The sequence below is a fragment of the Ranitomeya variabilis genome, chromosome 2 (genome assembly GCF_051348905.1).
Source record: "Ranitomeya variabilis isolate aRanVar5 chromosome 2, aRanVar5.hap1, whole genome shotgun sequence".
In the NCBI taxonomy this organism is placed as follows: Eukaryota; Metazoa; Chordata; class Amphibia; order Anura; family Dendrobatidae; genus Ranitomeya; species Ranitomeya variabilis.
In genome coordinates this window covers 970,812,925-970,826,384 of record NC_135233.1, presented here as the reverse complement: position 1 = coordinate 970,826,384, position 13,460 = coordinate 970,812,925, and the positions used below count along the sequence as shown (strand labels likewise).

The following is a 13,460-nucleotide window of genomic DNA, read 5'->3' as shown; positions in this document are numbered from 1 at the left end:
CACAGTTAAAGGGAACCTGTCACAGACCAGAAGGTGAGCAGATATCTCTAGCTTTGCATATATGCCTTTTATATGACTGCATACAGAGCACGCTGTCAATCACGAAGACTGGACTCCTAAGCATAGAAGGAGCAGGTTATACTGAATAACTTTCCACAGACCTGTAAAACGTTCTACTCTGCTCATTTGCCGTATACACTGATGCCCACAGATAAGCCTGCGTGTGCAGTAAGACAGGCGGCCTTTACATGAGGGCATTCTGGCCACACACAGACCTCATTAGTGGAAACTGGCATTGTACTCCATTATAAACAAGTATGAAGTCAGTCCCTAGGCTGCTCATAGAAGTTAAAGGGTTACTCCACTACTTTTATATTGATGAGCTATCTTTGGGTCATCAATATCAGATTGGTTGGGGTCCTGTACAAATTAAAAGGAGTGGATCCAGCAGCCGAAACTGTTCTGGTAATGGAGTTGTGCTGTTCAGCTGCGCAAGTACAAACATTGAGCTCCTGCCAGTCTAATGTGGATGACCTCTCCCAAGGATAGGTCATCCACATAAAAAAAGGGAAGCAACCCTGAAATCCCACTGGAGCTGGTGTTCCCCCTTCCCCCACACAACTTTTGTAAAGTCGCTCTCTTGTTCTTTTATGGTTAAAATTGCAAAGTGCAATTTGTTTGATTTTTAAAATTCCGTTCCTGGATTTTTTTTTATTTTTTTTTCATGGTCTATAGCTCTGTGCCTAGATTACCAGCCACTGCCCCAGTCTAGCAGTCCTAGCTGAATGCACAGGGCTTACTAGCTCTTTCCAATTGTTCTTGTGAGCACTGCTCTAAAGCCGGCCAGATCGCTGAAGTGCGATGTTACTTGGTGATCCACCAGCCTCTGTGCAACCGAAGCTGCCTCCTTATAGCGGCACGCTGCTGGTTGGAAATGTCAGTCAAGCAGGGGCAGACTGCCCCCCTCCCACCCTCGGAAATGTCAATCAAGCAGGGGCAGACTGTCCCTTCCCACCCTCGGAAATGTCAGTCAAGCAGCAATTATGAGTCTGGGGAGTATTGTGCGTCTCCCACCCATGATGATAGGACAGCCCCTTTAATGTGGGACCAACTGATGATGATTTAGGTCTACAACTTAAGCACAGTAAATAATTTTTGCCAGTCATGTTCGCTCTAAGTTTTTTCTTTGGCCCCCTTTTGGCATTACATTTTAGAGCTGGGTCCATGAAGACAGGCCTGTTCAGCACAGTCACAAAGAGACAGTCACAAAGCCCTCTGTGGTGGGCTTGGGGTGGTTGTAGCCACCTTGCAGCTCCTTCAGCCCGTGTAGTGCCGTGCCAGAAGTTGACCTTCTCTGGTATCGTAATATTTCACATTTTCACTGCTACTCAATGACAGTGCTAAATAAAAGAAATGAAAGGCATGTTCCTGTAGGCAGTGGATAGGGGATCACCTCCGGGTGAGTGGGCCGACTGCTGAGTGTGCGCTGTACGCAGGCTGCTATACTGGAGGCTAAGTTTAATAAGGATGTAGAAATCCCGCCATATTTCAGCCTTTCTTCCCTTTAGCAGTTATGTAACCTATTTTCCTTTTTGCGTAACAGCACAGGCTTGATGCCAGTCTGATTTTTCCATCCATGTAATAATTGTTGTCATAGAAACTGTACACTGTCCTAATTTTGTGTAGATCAACTGGATTCATGTTTACACGCTTGGACGGCTCAATGACACAGAAAAAGCGAACCGAAGCAATTCAGACTTTCCAAAGCAGCCGTGATGACTCTCCGACCATTATGCTGCTGTCACTGAAGGCTGGAGGAGTGGGTCTGAACCTGACAGCAGCCTCTCGCGTGTTTTTAATGGATCCTGTAAGTAGCTGAATTAAAATATGGATTATTTTTTCATGTTGACGCGTTCTACAATGTCTCTGCCTCTACTTTTGTGAAGTGGATTCTCCAAGAAGTTATTTGCAGCTTCAGGGAACGTCTGCACAGAAAATTGGTCAAATTTTGCTGAGATGTTCTGAGTATTTCACCCTTTCCATCGCTCAGTGTAAATCCACAGCTTACATTGTACTCTGAATTGTGTCTGCAGTTGTGGAGGAGGTTTCTTAAAATCTCATACACAATACTAGATCTGTAATACACAGCGCGTTTTTTATCTGGACACATGTCCAACCTGTGGGGACATACCCCCAAAGGTTCTCTGAGACTGTGTAAGGAAAAATGAGGGACAGAGGAGAGCCTTGATGCATCAGACTACCCATTATCACTTTATGTAATGCATACATAGAAAACATGACCGATGACAAAACCAGGCCCTAAGGCTGCAACACACACAGGCACAGCAACACGTGTCCTGCATAGAAAGATTCAGACAAGTTGTGAAACCAAAACAATTTGTGCAGTATGGCTGGAATTTTCCTTTTATGTAACTACATCATAGCTACAATTTGGCTGTAGTAAAAAAAAAAGCAAAAAAACACACAGCAGACTTGTCGCATTTAACCTGCATTAAAAATCTGTGAAGGCAAAGTATTGTTAAATGAATCCATCTGCATTAAAATGTTTGCAACAAACTCATCCCTGTCCCAACAGGACTCTATTGACCATCATTAGATTCAATGTCATGTGACCTGAACATCGCAGTGTTGCATTACAACATACTTCACAGTTTAGCCCCGGCATTAATAGGAAATCTGATATCTGCCCTAAACCATCACCATGACTATATTGCATAATTTTCCTACATTCTGATAAGCCCCTTTATGTTGCTTAGTTTTACTTTAATTAGCAATCACTAACTTTAAACCCTGCCCTCACGTAAAAGTAAGTCAGTGAGTGACCAGTCTGGGGACATTGATTTCCCCATAGTAACCCTCTTTCTCATTGTGTAAGCACACCCTTGTCTGTGAGTGACATAATTTGTAAGAGCGACGTCAATGCCAGCTCTTTGCAAATCTCTGTGATTGCACAGAGCGCCATAGATACCAGGGAGTGTACACTCGACTTCATTGCGCATTCCCAGGGAGGCAGAACGTTGCACATTAGCATAAGGTTTTCAAGGAGTCAGATGTGAACTCCCTCTTAAAAATAATGTCACTCACGCCCACAAGGGCATATTTAGACAATGAGAGGTAGAATTATTCCTAGGGAATCAATACCTCCATCTAGTCACTCAATGATTTACATAGTGTAAGGCTTCTTTCACACTTACCTTGATTTTAGCGGCCCTTTTTTTTCGCTGGCCATATCGCCGTAATTTTTCCGGTCTGCCGCAAAAACGGGCCTCAAAAAACTTGCGGATCGCCGTTTTTCTGGATTAGAATAGTAGGGAAAAAGTAGGGACCAAAAAAAACGGCGATCCGCAAAAACGGAATTCACGGTGCATTTTCAATGGGGCTGTTGTCCGTAAGCCATGAAATATATCGAGCAAGCTCGATATTTTTTCACGGCCGTAAATATGGGCCTTAAGGCGTACGGCGCTCCTATGAATTTTTGCGGCCCCATAGAAATGCATTGGGCCGCAAAAACGTGCCGAAAAAAAAACACGGCAAGTGTAAAACCAGCCTACACGTAGGGTTTAACGTTATAAAGTTAATTTTAAATTTATTTAGCATCAAAAAGAGGCTTATTGTAGTGTAGGAAAAGGGAACAATACAGTCATGGTGGCAGTTAAGGGAGGCCAGGGCAGCTGTCAAGGTTTCCTTTAAAAACTATCTTCTCTGATTAATTTAGGCATGGTCTTCCTTATAACTAGAAATCCAATAAATCTTTAGTTGATTTTTTTTTTTCCCTTCAACCATGATGGCACATTTGAGAGAGGGATCCGCCCAGCCAGGACAGGAAACTTACTGAAATAAAAGAGCGGTACCTCTCACCCGCTTAAGTTTGGTTTCCTGTCCTGCCAGGAACCCTCATGCTGAGACCTGGGTGGGATTTTATTATTTTTATTCCTGCTTACCTACTCCTGTCCCAGTACTAGAAGAACAGGCACATCCCTGTATGACAGCCTTCAGGTGCTGGATGCACTGTCTGCGGGACAAGAGGGGCTTAGTGTATGTGTGGGTGGAGGCGGCACATACATGGACTAGGTCGGTTCTTCTGGATCCACCGCACTGCTCTCCCTCCTCCATCTTCCGGCCTCAGCTCCTTAGTGAGTTAGGCTTCTGGGGCTGCACTCCGATGACATCACGTGCAAGGCAGGCAGGAAATGGGCATGCCCAAGTAAAGTCGGAGGGGGTGCGCTGGATGCAAGATGGCGGTGCCCTGGGCGAAAAAGTCGGCCCAGTTACAAGGAGACTTGGCACATCCTTGCATGGGGAGGGGCATTGTTTCGGGCATCGAAGGATGCAGATCTGAGGAGTAGCTGTTATGACCCCAGTGGACAGGGTCTCAGAGGAACGTGTAAGTCTGCAAAATACAAAAATCCAGCTCATAGGGCTGTGGTAACTGGGTTGACCAAATAGCTACTCCTAACGCCAACACTAGAAGTAGCCGGGGATCATGCCTACGGTGATCGCTAGATGACTCGCGCCAGCCGGAGAATCTAACTACCCCTAGGAGAAGAAAACAAAGACCTCTCTTGCCTCCAGAGAAAGGGACCCCAAAGCAAGATACAAGCCCCCCACAAATAATAACGGTGAGGTAAGAGGAAATGACAAACACAGAAATGAACCAGGTTCAGCAAAGAGAGGCCAGCTTACTAATAGCAGAATATAGCAAGATAACTTATCTGGTCAACAAAAACCCTATAAAAATCCACGCTGGAGATTCAAGAACCCTCAAACCGTCTAACGGTCCGGGGGGAGAACACCAGCCCCCTAGAGCTTCCAGCAAAGGTCAGGATACAGATAGGAACAAGCTGGACAAAAATACCAAACAAAACAAAAGCAAAAAGCAAGGAAGCAGACTTAGCTTGAAAAACAGGAACCAGGATCAGAGGACAAGAGCACAACAGATTAGCTCTGATTTCAACGATGCCAGGCATTGAACTGAAGGTCCAGGGAGCTTATATAGCAACGCCCCTGAACTAACGGCCCAGGTGAGGATATAGGAAAAGACAGACGCTCCAGAGTCAAATCACTAATGACCACTAGAGGGAGCAAAAAGCAAAATCACAACAGTACCCCCCCCCTTAGTGAGGGGTCACCGAACCCTCACCACGACCACCAGGGCGATCAGGATGAGCGGCGTGAAAGGCACGAACTAAATCGGCCGCATGAACATCAGAGGCGACCACCCAGGAATTATCTTCCTGACCATAGCCCTTCCACTTGACCAGGTACTGAAGCCTCCGCCTGGAGAGACGAGAATCCAAGATCTTCTCCACCACGTACTCCAACTCGCCCTCAACCAACACCGGAGCAGGAGGCTCAGCAGAAGGAACCACAGGCACAACGTACCGCCGCAACAAGGACCTATGAAACACGTTGTGGATAGCAAACGACACAGGAAGATCCAGGCGAAAGGATACAGGATTAAGAATTTCCAATATCTTGTAAGGACCAATAAAACGAGGTTTAAATTTGGGAGAGGAAACCTTCATAGGAACAAAGCGGGAAGAAAGCCACACCAAATCCCCAACACGTAGTCGGGGACCCACACCGCGGCGGCGGTTGGCAAAGCGCTGAGCCCTCTCCTGTGACAACTTCAAGTTGTCCACCACAAGATTCCAGATCCGTTGCAACCTATCCACCACAGAATCCACCCCAGGGCAGTCAGAAGGTTCCACATGACCCGAAGAAAAACGAGGGTGGAAACCAGAGTTGCAGAAAAACGGCGAAACCAAGGTGGCGGAACTAGCCCGATTATTAAGGGCAAACTCCGCTAACGGCAAGAAGGTCACCCAATCGTCCTGATCAGCAGAGACAAAACACCTCAAATAAGCCTCCAAAGTCTGATTAGTTCGCTCCGTCTGTCCATTAGTCTGAGGATGGAAAGCAGACGAAAACGACAAGTCAATGCCCATCCTACTACAAAAGGATCGCCAGAATCTGGAAACGAACTGGGATCCTCTGTCTGACACAATATTCTCAGGGATGCCGTGCAAACGAACCACGTTCTGGAAAAACACAGGAACCAGATCGGAAGAGGAAGGCAGTTTAGGCAAAGGAACCAAATGGACCATCTTGGAGAAGCGATCACATAATACCCAGATAACAGACATGCCCTGAGACACCGGAAGATCAGAAATGAAATCCATGGAGATATGTGTCCAAGGTCTCTTAGGGACAGGCAAGGGCAAGAGCAACCCGCTGGCACGAGAACAGCAAGGCTTAGCTCGAGCACAAGTCCCACAGGACTGTACAAATGACCGCACATCCCTAGACAAGGAAGGCCACCAAAAGGATCTGGCCACCAGATCTCTGGTGCCAAAAATTCCTGGGTGACCTGCCAACACCGAGGAATGAACCTCAGAAATGACTCTGCTGGTCCACTTATCAGGCACAAACAGTCTGTCAGGTGGACAAGAATCAGGCCTATCAGCCTGAAATCTCTGCAACACACGTCGCAGATCTGGAGAAATAGCTGACAAGATAATACCATCCTTAAGAATACCAACAGATTCAGCGACTCCAGGAGCATCAGGCACAAAGCTCCTGGAAAGAGCATCGGCCTTCACATTCTTTGAACCTGGTAAATACGAGACAACAAAGTCAAAACGGGAGAAAAACAATGACCAGCGGGCCTGTCTAGGATTCAGGCGTTTAGCAGACTCGAGATACATCAGATTTTTGTGATCAGTCAAGACCACCACACGATGCTTAGCACCCTCGAGCCAATGACGCCACTCCTCAAATGCCCATTTCATGGCCAACAACTCCCGATTGCCCACATCATAATTTCGCTCCGCAGGCGAAAACTTCCTAGAGAAAAAGGCGCAAGGTCTCATAACAGAGCAACCAGGGCCTCTCTGCGACAAAACGGCCCCTGCTCCAATCTCTGAAGCATCCACCTCAACTTGAAAGGGAAGCGAGACATCAGGCTGGCACAAAACAGGCGCCGAAGTAAACCGACGTTTCAACTCCTGGAAAGCCTCCACGGCAGCAGGAGCCCAATTAACCACATCGGAGCCCTTCTTGGTCATATCCGTCAAAGGTTTCACAATGCTAGAAAAGTTAGCGATAAAACGACGGTAGAAGTTAGCGAAACCCAAGAACTTCTGAAGACTCTTAACTGACGAGGGCTGAGTCCAATCAAGAATAGCTCGGACCTTGACTGGGTCCATCTCCACAGCAGAAGGGGAAAAAATGAACCCCAAAAAGGGAACCTTCTGTACACCAAAAAGACACTTTGAGCCCTTGACAAACAAAGAATTTTCACGCAAAATTTTAAAGACCATCCTGACCTGCTCCACATGCGAGTCCCAATTATCAGAAAAAACCAGAATATCATCCAGATAAACGATCAGAAATTTATCCAGATAGTTCCGGAAAATGTCATGCATAAAGGACTGAAAAACTGAAGGGGCATTAGAGAGCCCAAAAGGCATCACCAAGTACTCAAAATGACCTTCGGGCGTATTGAATGCGGTTTTCCATTCATCCCCTTGCTTAATGCGCACAAGGTTGTACGCACCACGAAGGTCTATCTTGGTAAACCACTTGGCACCTTTAATCCGGGCAAACAAGTCAGACAACAGCGGCAAAGGATACTGAAATTTGACAGTGATCTTATTTAAAAGCCGATAGTCAATACAAGGCCTCAAAGATCCGTCCTTTTTAGCCACAAAAAAGAATCCCGCACCAAGAGGGGAAGAAGACGGACGGATGTGTCCTTTCTCCAGAGACTCCTTGATATATGAACGCATAGCGGTATGTTCAGGTATCGACAGATTAAACAGTCTTCCCTTAGGAAATTTACTGCCTGGAATCAAATCTATTGCACAGTCACATTCCCTATGAGGAGGCAATGCACTGGACCTGGACTCGCTAAAGACATCCTGATAATCAGACAAGTACTCCGGAACTTCCGAAGGCGTAGAAGAAGCAATAGACACAGGCAGGGAATCCTCATGAATACCACGACAGCCCCAACTAGACACTGACATAGCCTTCCAGTCAAGGACTGGATTATGGGTCTGTAACCATGGCAGCCCCAAAACAACCAAATCATGCATTTTATGTAGAACGAGAAAACGTATCACCTCGCGGTGTTCAGGAGTCATGCACATGGTAACCTGTGTCCAATACTGCGGCTTATTTTCTGCCAATGGCGTAGCATCAATACCCCTAAGAGGGATAGGATTTTCTAATGGTTCAAGAATAAAACCACAGCGCTTAGCAAATGAGAGATCCATAAGACTCAGGGCAGCACCTGAATCTACAAACGCCATGACAGGATAAGATGACAGTGAGCAAATCAAAGTTACAGACAGAATAAACTTAGGATGCAAATTACCAACGGTGACAGGACTAACAACCTTAGATATACGTTTAGAGCATGCTGAGATAACATGTGTAGAATCACCACAGTAGTAGCACAAGCCATTCCGGCGTCTATGAATTTTCCTCTCATTTCTAGTCAGGATTCTATCACATTGCATCAAATCAGGTGTCCGTTCAGACAACACCATGAGGGAATTTGCGGTTTTTCTATCACATTGCATCACATCAGGTGTCTGTTCAGACAACAACATGAGGGAATTTGCGGTTTTGCGCTCCCGCAACCGCCGGTCAATTTGAATAGCCAGGGACATGGTATCATTCAGACCTGTGGGAATGGGAAAACCCACCATAACATTCTTAATGGCCTCAGAAAGGCCATTTCTAAAATTAGCGGCCAGTGCACACTCGTTCCAATGTGTCAGCACGGACCATTTCCGAAATTTTTGGCAATACACCTCAGCCTCGTCCTGGCCCTGAGACATAGCCAGCAAGGCTTTCTCTGCCTGAATCTCAAGATTGGGTTCCTCATAAAGTAAACCGAGCGCCAGAAAAAACGCATCAATATCAGCCAATGCCGGATCTCCTGGCGCCAACGAAAAAGCCCAATCCTGAGGGTCACCCCGTAAGAATGAAATAACAATTTTTACTTGTTGAGCAGAGTCTCCAGACGAACAAGGTTTCAGGGACAAAAATAATTTACAATTATTCCTGAAATTCCTAAACTTAAATCGGTCTCCTGAAAACAGTTCAGGAATCGGAATCTTGGGTTCAGACCTAGGATTTCTGGTAACATAATCTTGTATACCCTGCACACGAGCGGCAAGCTGGTCCACACTTGTAATCAAGGTCTGGACATTCATGTCTGCAGCAAGCTTAAGCCACTCTGAGGTAAAGGGGAAAAGAAAAAAAAAAAAATGAGAGAGGGAAAAAAAAACCTCAAAATTTTCTTTCTTATAATCCCACTTCTGCAATGCATTAAACATTTAATACTGGCCTGGCATACTGTTATGACCCCAGTGGACAGGGTCTCAGAGGAACGTGTAAGTCTGCAAAATACAAAAATCCAGCTCATAGGGCTGTGGTAACTGGGTTGACCAAATAGCTACTCTTAACGCCAACACTAGAAGTAGCCGGGGATCATGCCTACGGTGATCGCTAGATGACTCGCGCCAGCCGGAGAATCTAACTACCCCTAGGAGAAGAAAACAAAGACCTCTCTTGCCTCCAGAGAAAGGGACCCCAAAGCAAGATACAAGCCCCCCACAAATAATAACGGTGAGGTAAGAGGAAATGACAAACACAGAAATGAACCAGGTTCAGCAAAGAGAGGCCAGCTTACTAATAGCAGAATATAGCAAGATAACTTATCTGGTCAACAAAAACCCTATAAAAATCCACGCTGGAGATTCAAGAACCCCCGAACCGTCTAACGGTCCGGGGGGAGAACACCAGCCCCCTAGAGCTTCCAGCAAAGGTCAGGATACAGATAGGAACAAGCTGGACAAAAATACCAAACAAAACAAAAGCAAAAAGCAAGGAAGCAGACTTAGCTTGAAAAACAGGAACCAGGATCAGAGGACAAGAGCACAACAGATTAGCTCTGATTTCAACGATGCCAGGCATTGAACTGAAGGTCCAGGGAGCTTATATAGCAACGCCCCTGAACTAACGGCCCAGGTGAGGATATAGGAAAAGACAGACGCTCCAGAGTCAAATCACTAATGACCACTAGAGGGAGCAAAAAGCAAAATCACAACAAGTAGCCCAGGGGATCCCTTATAAAATGGGTGATGACCATGAGGAAGCAGATGCGAAACGCGCGTCGGGGAAACTGAGGTCTAGCGTGCCACGAGGCAGGATAACGGCAGCTGCTCAGGTAATATGTATTGAGCAGATTACATGTCTATATGCAGGCTTTGTGCGTTACAAGTCAGGTGCTTTTTAGGAGGCCGGTGGGAAGTGCAATAGTTCCATGGTTATTGTCTGGGACAGTATGTGCTTGCGATGCTGGGGTGACTCTTTTCCCTATATACATTTGTGATATTATGCCTAGTGTTCTTGTGTGAACACGCAAGGTGGGCAATTGCCCGGTTTTTCTAAGTAATGCGGTGTTAGTGACTGATACTCGGTTTACTAAATAATGATTGAGGAATATCATGCTTGGGTGCTTCCCTTTTGATTAATTTGGCAATGAGCACTCCGTATTTGCACCTTATCTAGTAATGTTCACAGTGCCTATTGACATAGCAGGAAAGGAAATTATTTCTTTCCCTAACACCTGCTGTTTCCTTTGTTGGCCTGTATTAATATTCTGGTTTTGAGGCACTATTTTAAATGTCTGTATTTTTTTTATGTGAATAAAGGTTATTTTTAAATGCTAAAACACTTCATGACTGGGTATTGTTTAATAATCCTTACGGTCAATATGTGTATATCTATTTTGGGGTGTTGCCCATCCTGAGTGTAAAGGAAATGGACTGGTGCTTTGTGTTTATCATTAAATTACTAGGAGCCTAGGAAGGCTAGCACAAAAAGAACAACAAAAAATGTGCCCTTTGTAGGACCCCGGTGGCAGTCCATTGGCAGAAAAGTCTCTGCTCGGACTGTATCCAAAAAAACTAGATGGGATGAGACCCCTGTCTTTGCCTCAAGCCTTAGGTCTGTGATCAGGGCTGAGGTGGAAGGTTCCCTAAAGACTCTGTTTAAAAAAAAAAAAAAAAGGGGGGGGGGGGGACAAAAGAGCTCAGGAGGTCATTACAGAATCGGAGGCCTCTCTATGGTCTGTTGGAGAATACATAGTGAATTCCCGTCCTTCTTGGACAGTGATATAGGTGGTTGACCGTGCCTTCCGGCTGAGGACATGGATAGATTGGTCAGGAAAGTCGGATCCACAATGGGCCTGAAGCACCTAAGTCCCTAGAGGATATAATATTTGAGGGCCTGGAGGAAAGGAGGAAGTGCACCTTTCCATTTAATTTCAGGTGTGAGGTGACCCCTGTTACAGCTAGGGGGCGCTGTATGTGCTCTCCAGAATGTGCATGGAAGCATAGAGAGGCCATGAGGGCGTACTGCAGACACAGATGTGGCTGTAATTAGAATAGTGAAGCAGTGACTGATTAAAAGCCCTGTAGTAGAGGGGGAGGTTTGTCAGTGTTGGTTTGGAAGCAGACAGAGAAGTTGTCTGCAGAGCTCTTTGTGTGTGGAGAAACACGGGGACAAAAGGAACTGACACTCTGCGTCCCGGGCTATCTTGTGTTGCCAGGCTGCAATCCGGAGGATAGCGTGATGTGCACGGCCTGAGTAGAGACTTGGTATCGGCGGGTGGTCACCCCAGGGAAACTGGACAAAGGGAAATCTGGCCTGTGTAGGGACTGCAAAGGTAAAGCCGGTTACTGTGTATTTCTGATGGACTATGTGAAGAAGCCATGTACTGTATATTTTCCTTTGGCCTAGATGAAGAAGCCGTTTACTATGTATTACTAAAAGACTGTGTGAAGTAACACAATAAAGAAATGTTTTGATTGAACTTGCTTCGGTCACTGCCGTTTCACTGCGTATGGTCCTACCGCTGCATCACACAGGATACAAGCTGTCATAGATAAAGAATAGAAGAAGCCAGGAAGATCTGCTGGCTTACCTTCATCTTCAAAGAGGATATTCCGAGTCTTTCTCCTCAAATGGGCGAGTTGGGATAAAATCTTTTAAATCGATGGGGCAGTTGTGAAATCCTCCAAGAGGTCAGCCCTGCCCTTTGAGGATTCCAGCGCACTGCCCGATCCTTTATGATTTGGCTGCAACAAATGGAACAAGCTGCTTAGGAACAAGGCCCCGAGAGATGAAATCTTAGCCAATATGCTTCTGTAGCAAGGAGCAACAGCCTTTCTGACAGACACTTCTGCAGACTCTGAGGTTAGCGGCTAGGTCTGCGAGCCTATCCAATGCGGACAGATAGGCCTTATGACTGAAAGGGTGTCTGGAAGACGTACCTTCAAAAAATACACTCTGCTCCAAAACTTTTTATCGGGTCCAGTGGATAAGACAAGTAGAGGGATGTGTTATCACGACAGATGCGAGCAATGCCAAATGGGGGACACATCTATCGTCTCACTCAGTTCACGGGATCTGGTTTCCTCTAGAGAGGGAAAAAAAAAAGCCAAACGGCTATATAGAAAAGAAATATAAATATATTGATCATAAAAACCTAAGAATACCAAGCATAAATATCACCCAAAAATTATTCATAGTACAAAATAAAAAATATATCACTTTATTGAGATATATTTTAAAAAAATTATTACGCAAAATACCAAAGAAAAACATTTAAAAGAAAAAAAATTGATGTCACAAAAGAATGTTTTATTAGAAAATAAATGACATAAAAACAATATTAAAATTAATGCGTGAATGGGGGGGACACGGAATGACAGACGGATCAGCAAGAAAATATCTACATATATGAGGCATTGTGATAACTTGCTAATCCTGCCCCCTGCACAGTAGCTCCGCCCCCACCCCATTATTACACACAATCCCGCCCCCCCACCACATTACCACACACAATCCCGCCACGCCCCACCACATTACCACACATAATCCCGCCCCCACCACATTACCACACATAATCGCGCCCCCCACCACATTACCACACACAATCCCGCCCCCACCACATTACCACACACAATCCCGCCCCTCCCACCACATTACCACACATAATCCCGCCCCCCACCACATTACCACACACAATCCCGCCCCCCACCACATTACCACACACAATCCCCCACCACATTACCACACATAATCCCACCCCCCACCACCATATTACCACACATAATCCCGCCCCCCCACATTACCACACGAGGCTCCATCCCCACACATTATCACAAGAGGCTCCGTCCCCACACATTACCACACGAGGCTCCGTCCTCACACATTTCCACACGAGGCTCCGTCCTCACACATTACCACATGAGGCTGCGTTCCCACACATTACCACATGAGGCTCTGTCCCCACACATTACCACACGAGGCTCCGTCCCTCCACATTACCACACGAGGCTCCGTCCTCACACATT

General features: G+C 46.0%; 1 protein-coding gene across 3 annotated transcripts in view; it reads left to right on the top strand.

Moving 5' to 3' along the window:
• HLTF (helicase like transcription factor) overlaps positions 1 to 13,460 on the top strand; it is a 136,274-nt gene that overhangs the window by 114,507 nt on the left and 8,307 nt on the right. For all 3 annotated transcript variants that reach the window (XM_077290834.1, XM_077290835.1, XM_077290836.1), the window contains exon 22: positions 1,687 to 1,867. In XM_077290834.1, the coding sequence (XP_077146949.1) occupies positions 1,687 to 1,867 (181 nt within the window). The remainder of the gene's footprint in view (positions 1 to 1,686; positions 1,868 to 13,460) is intronic.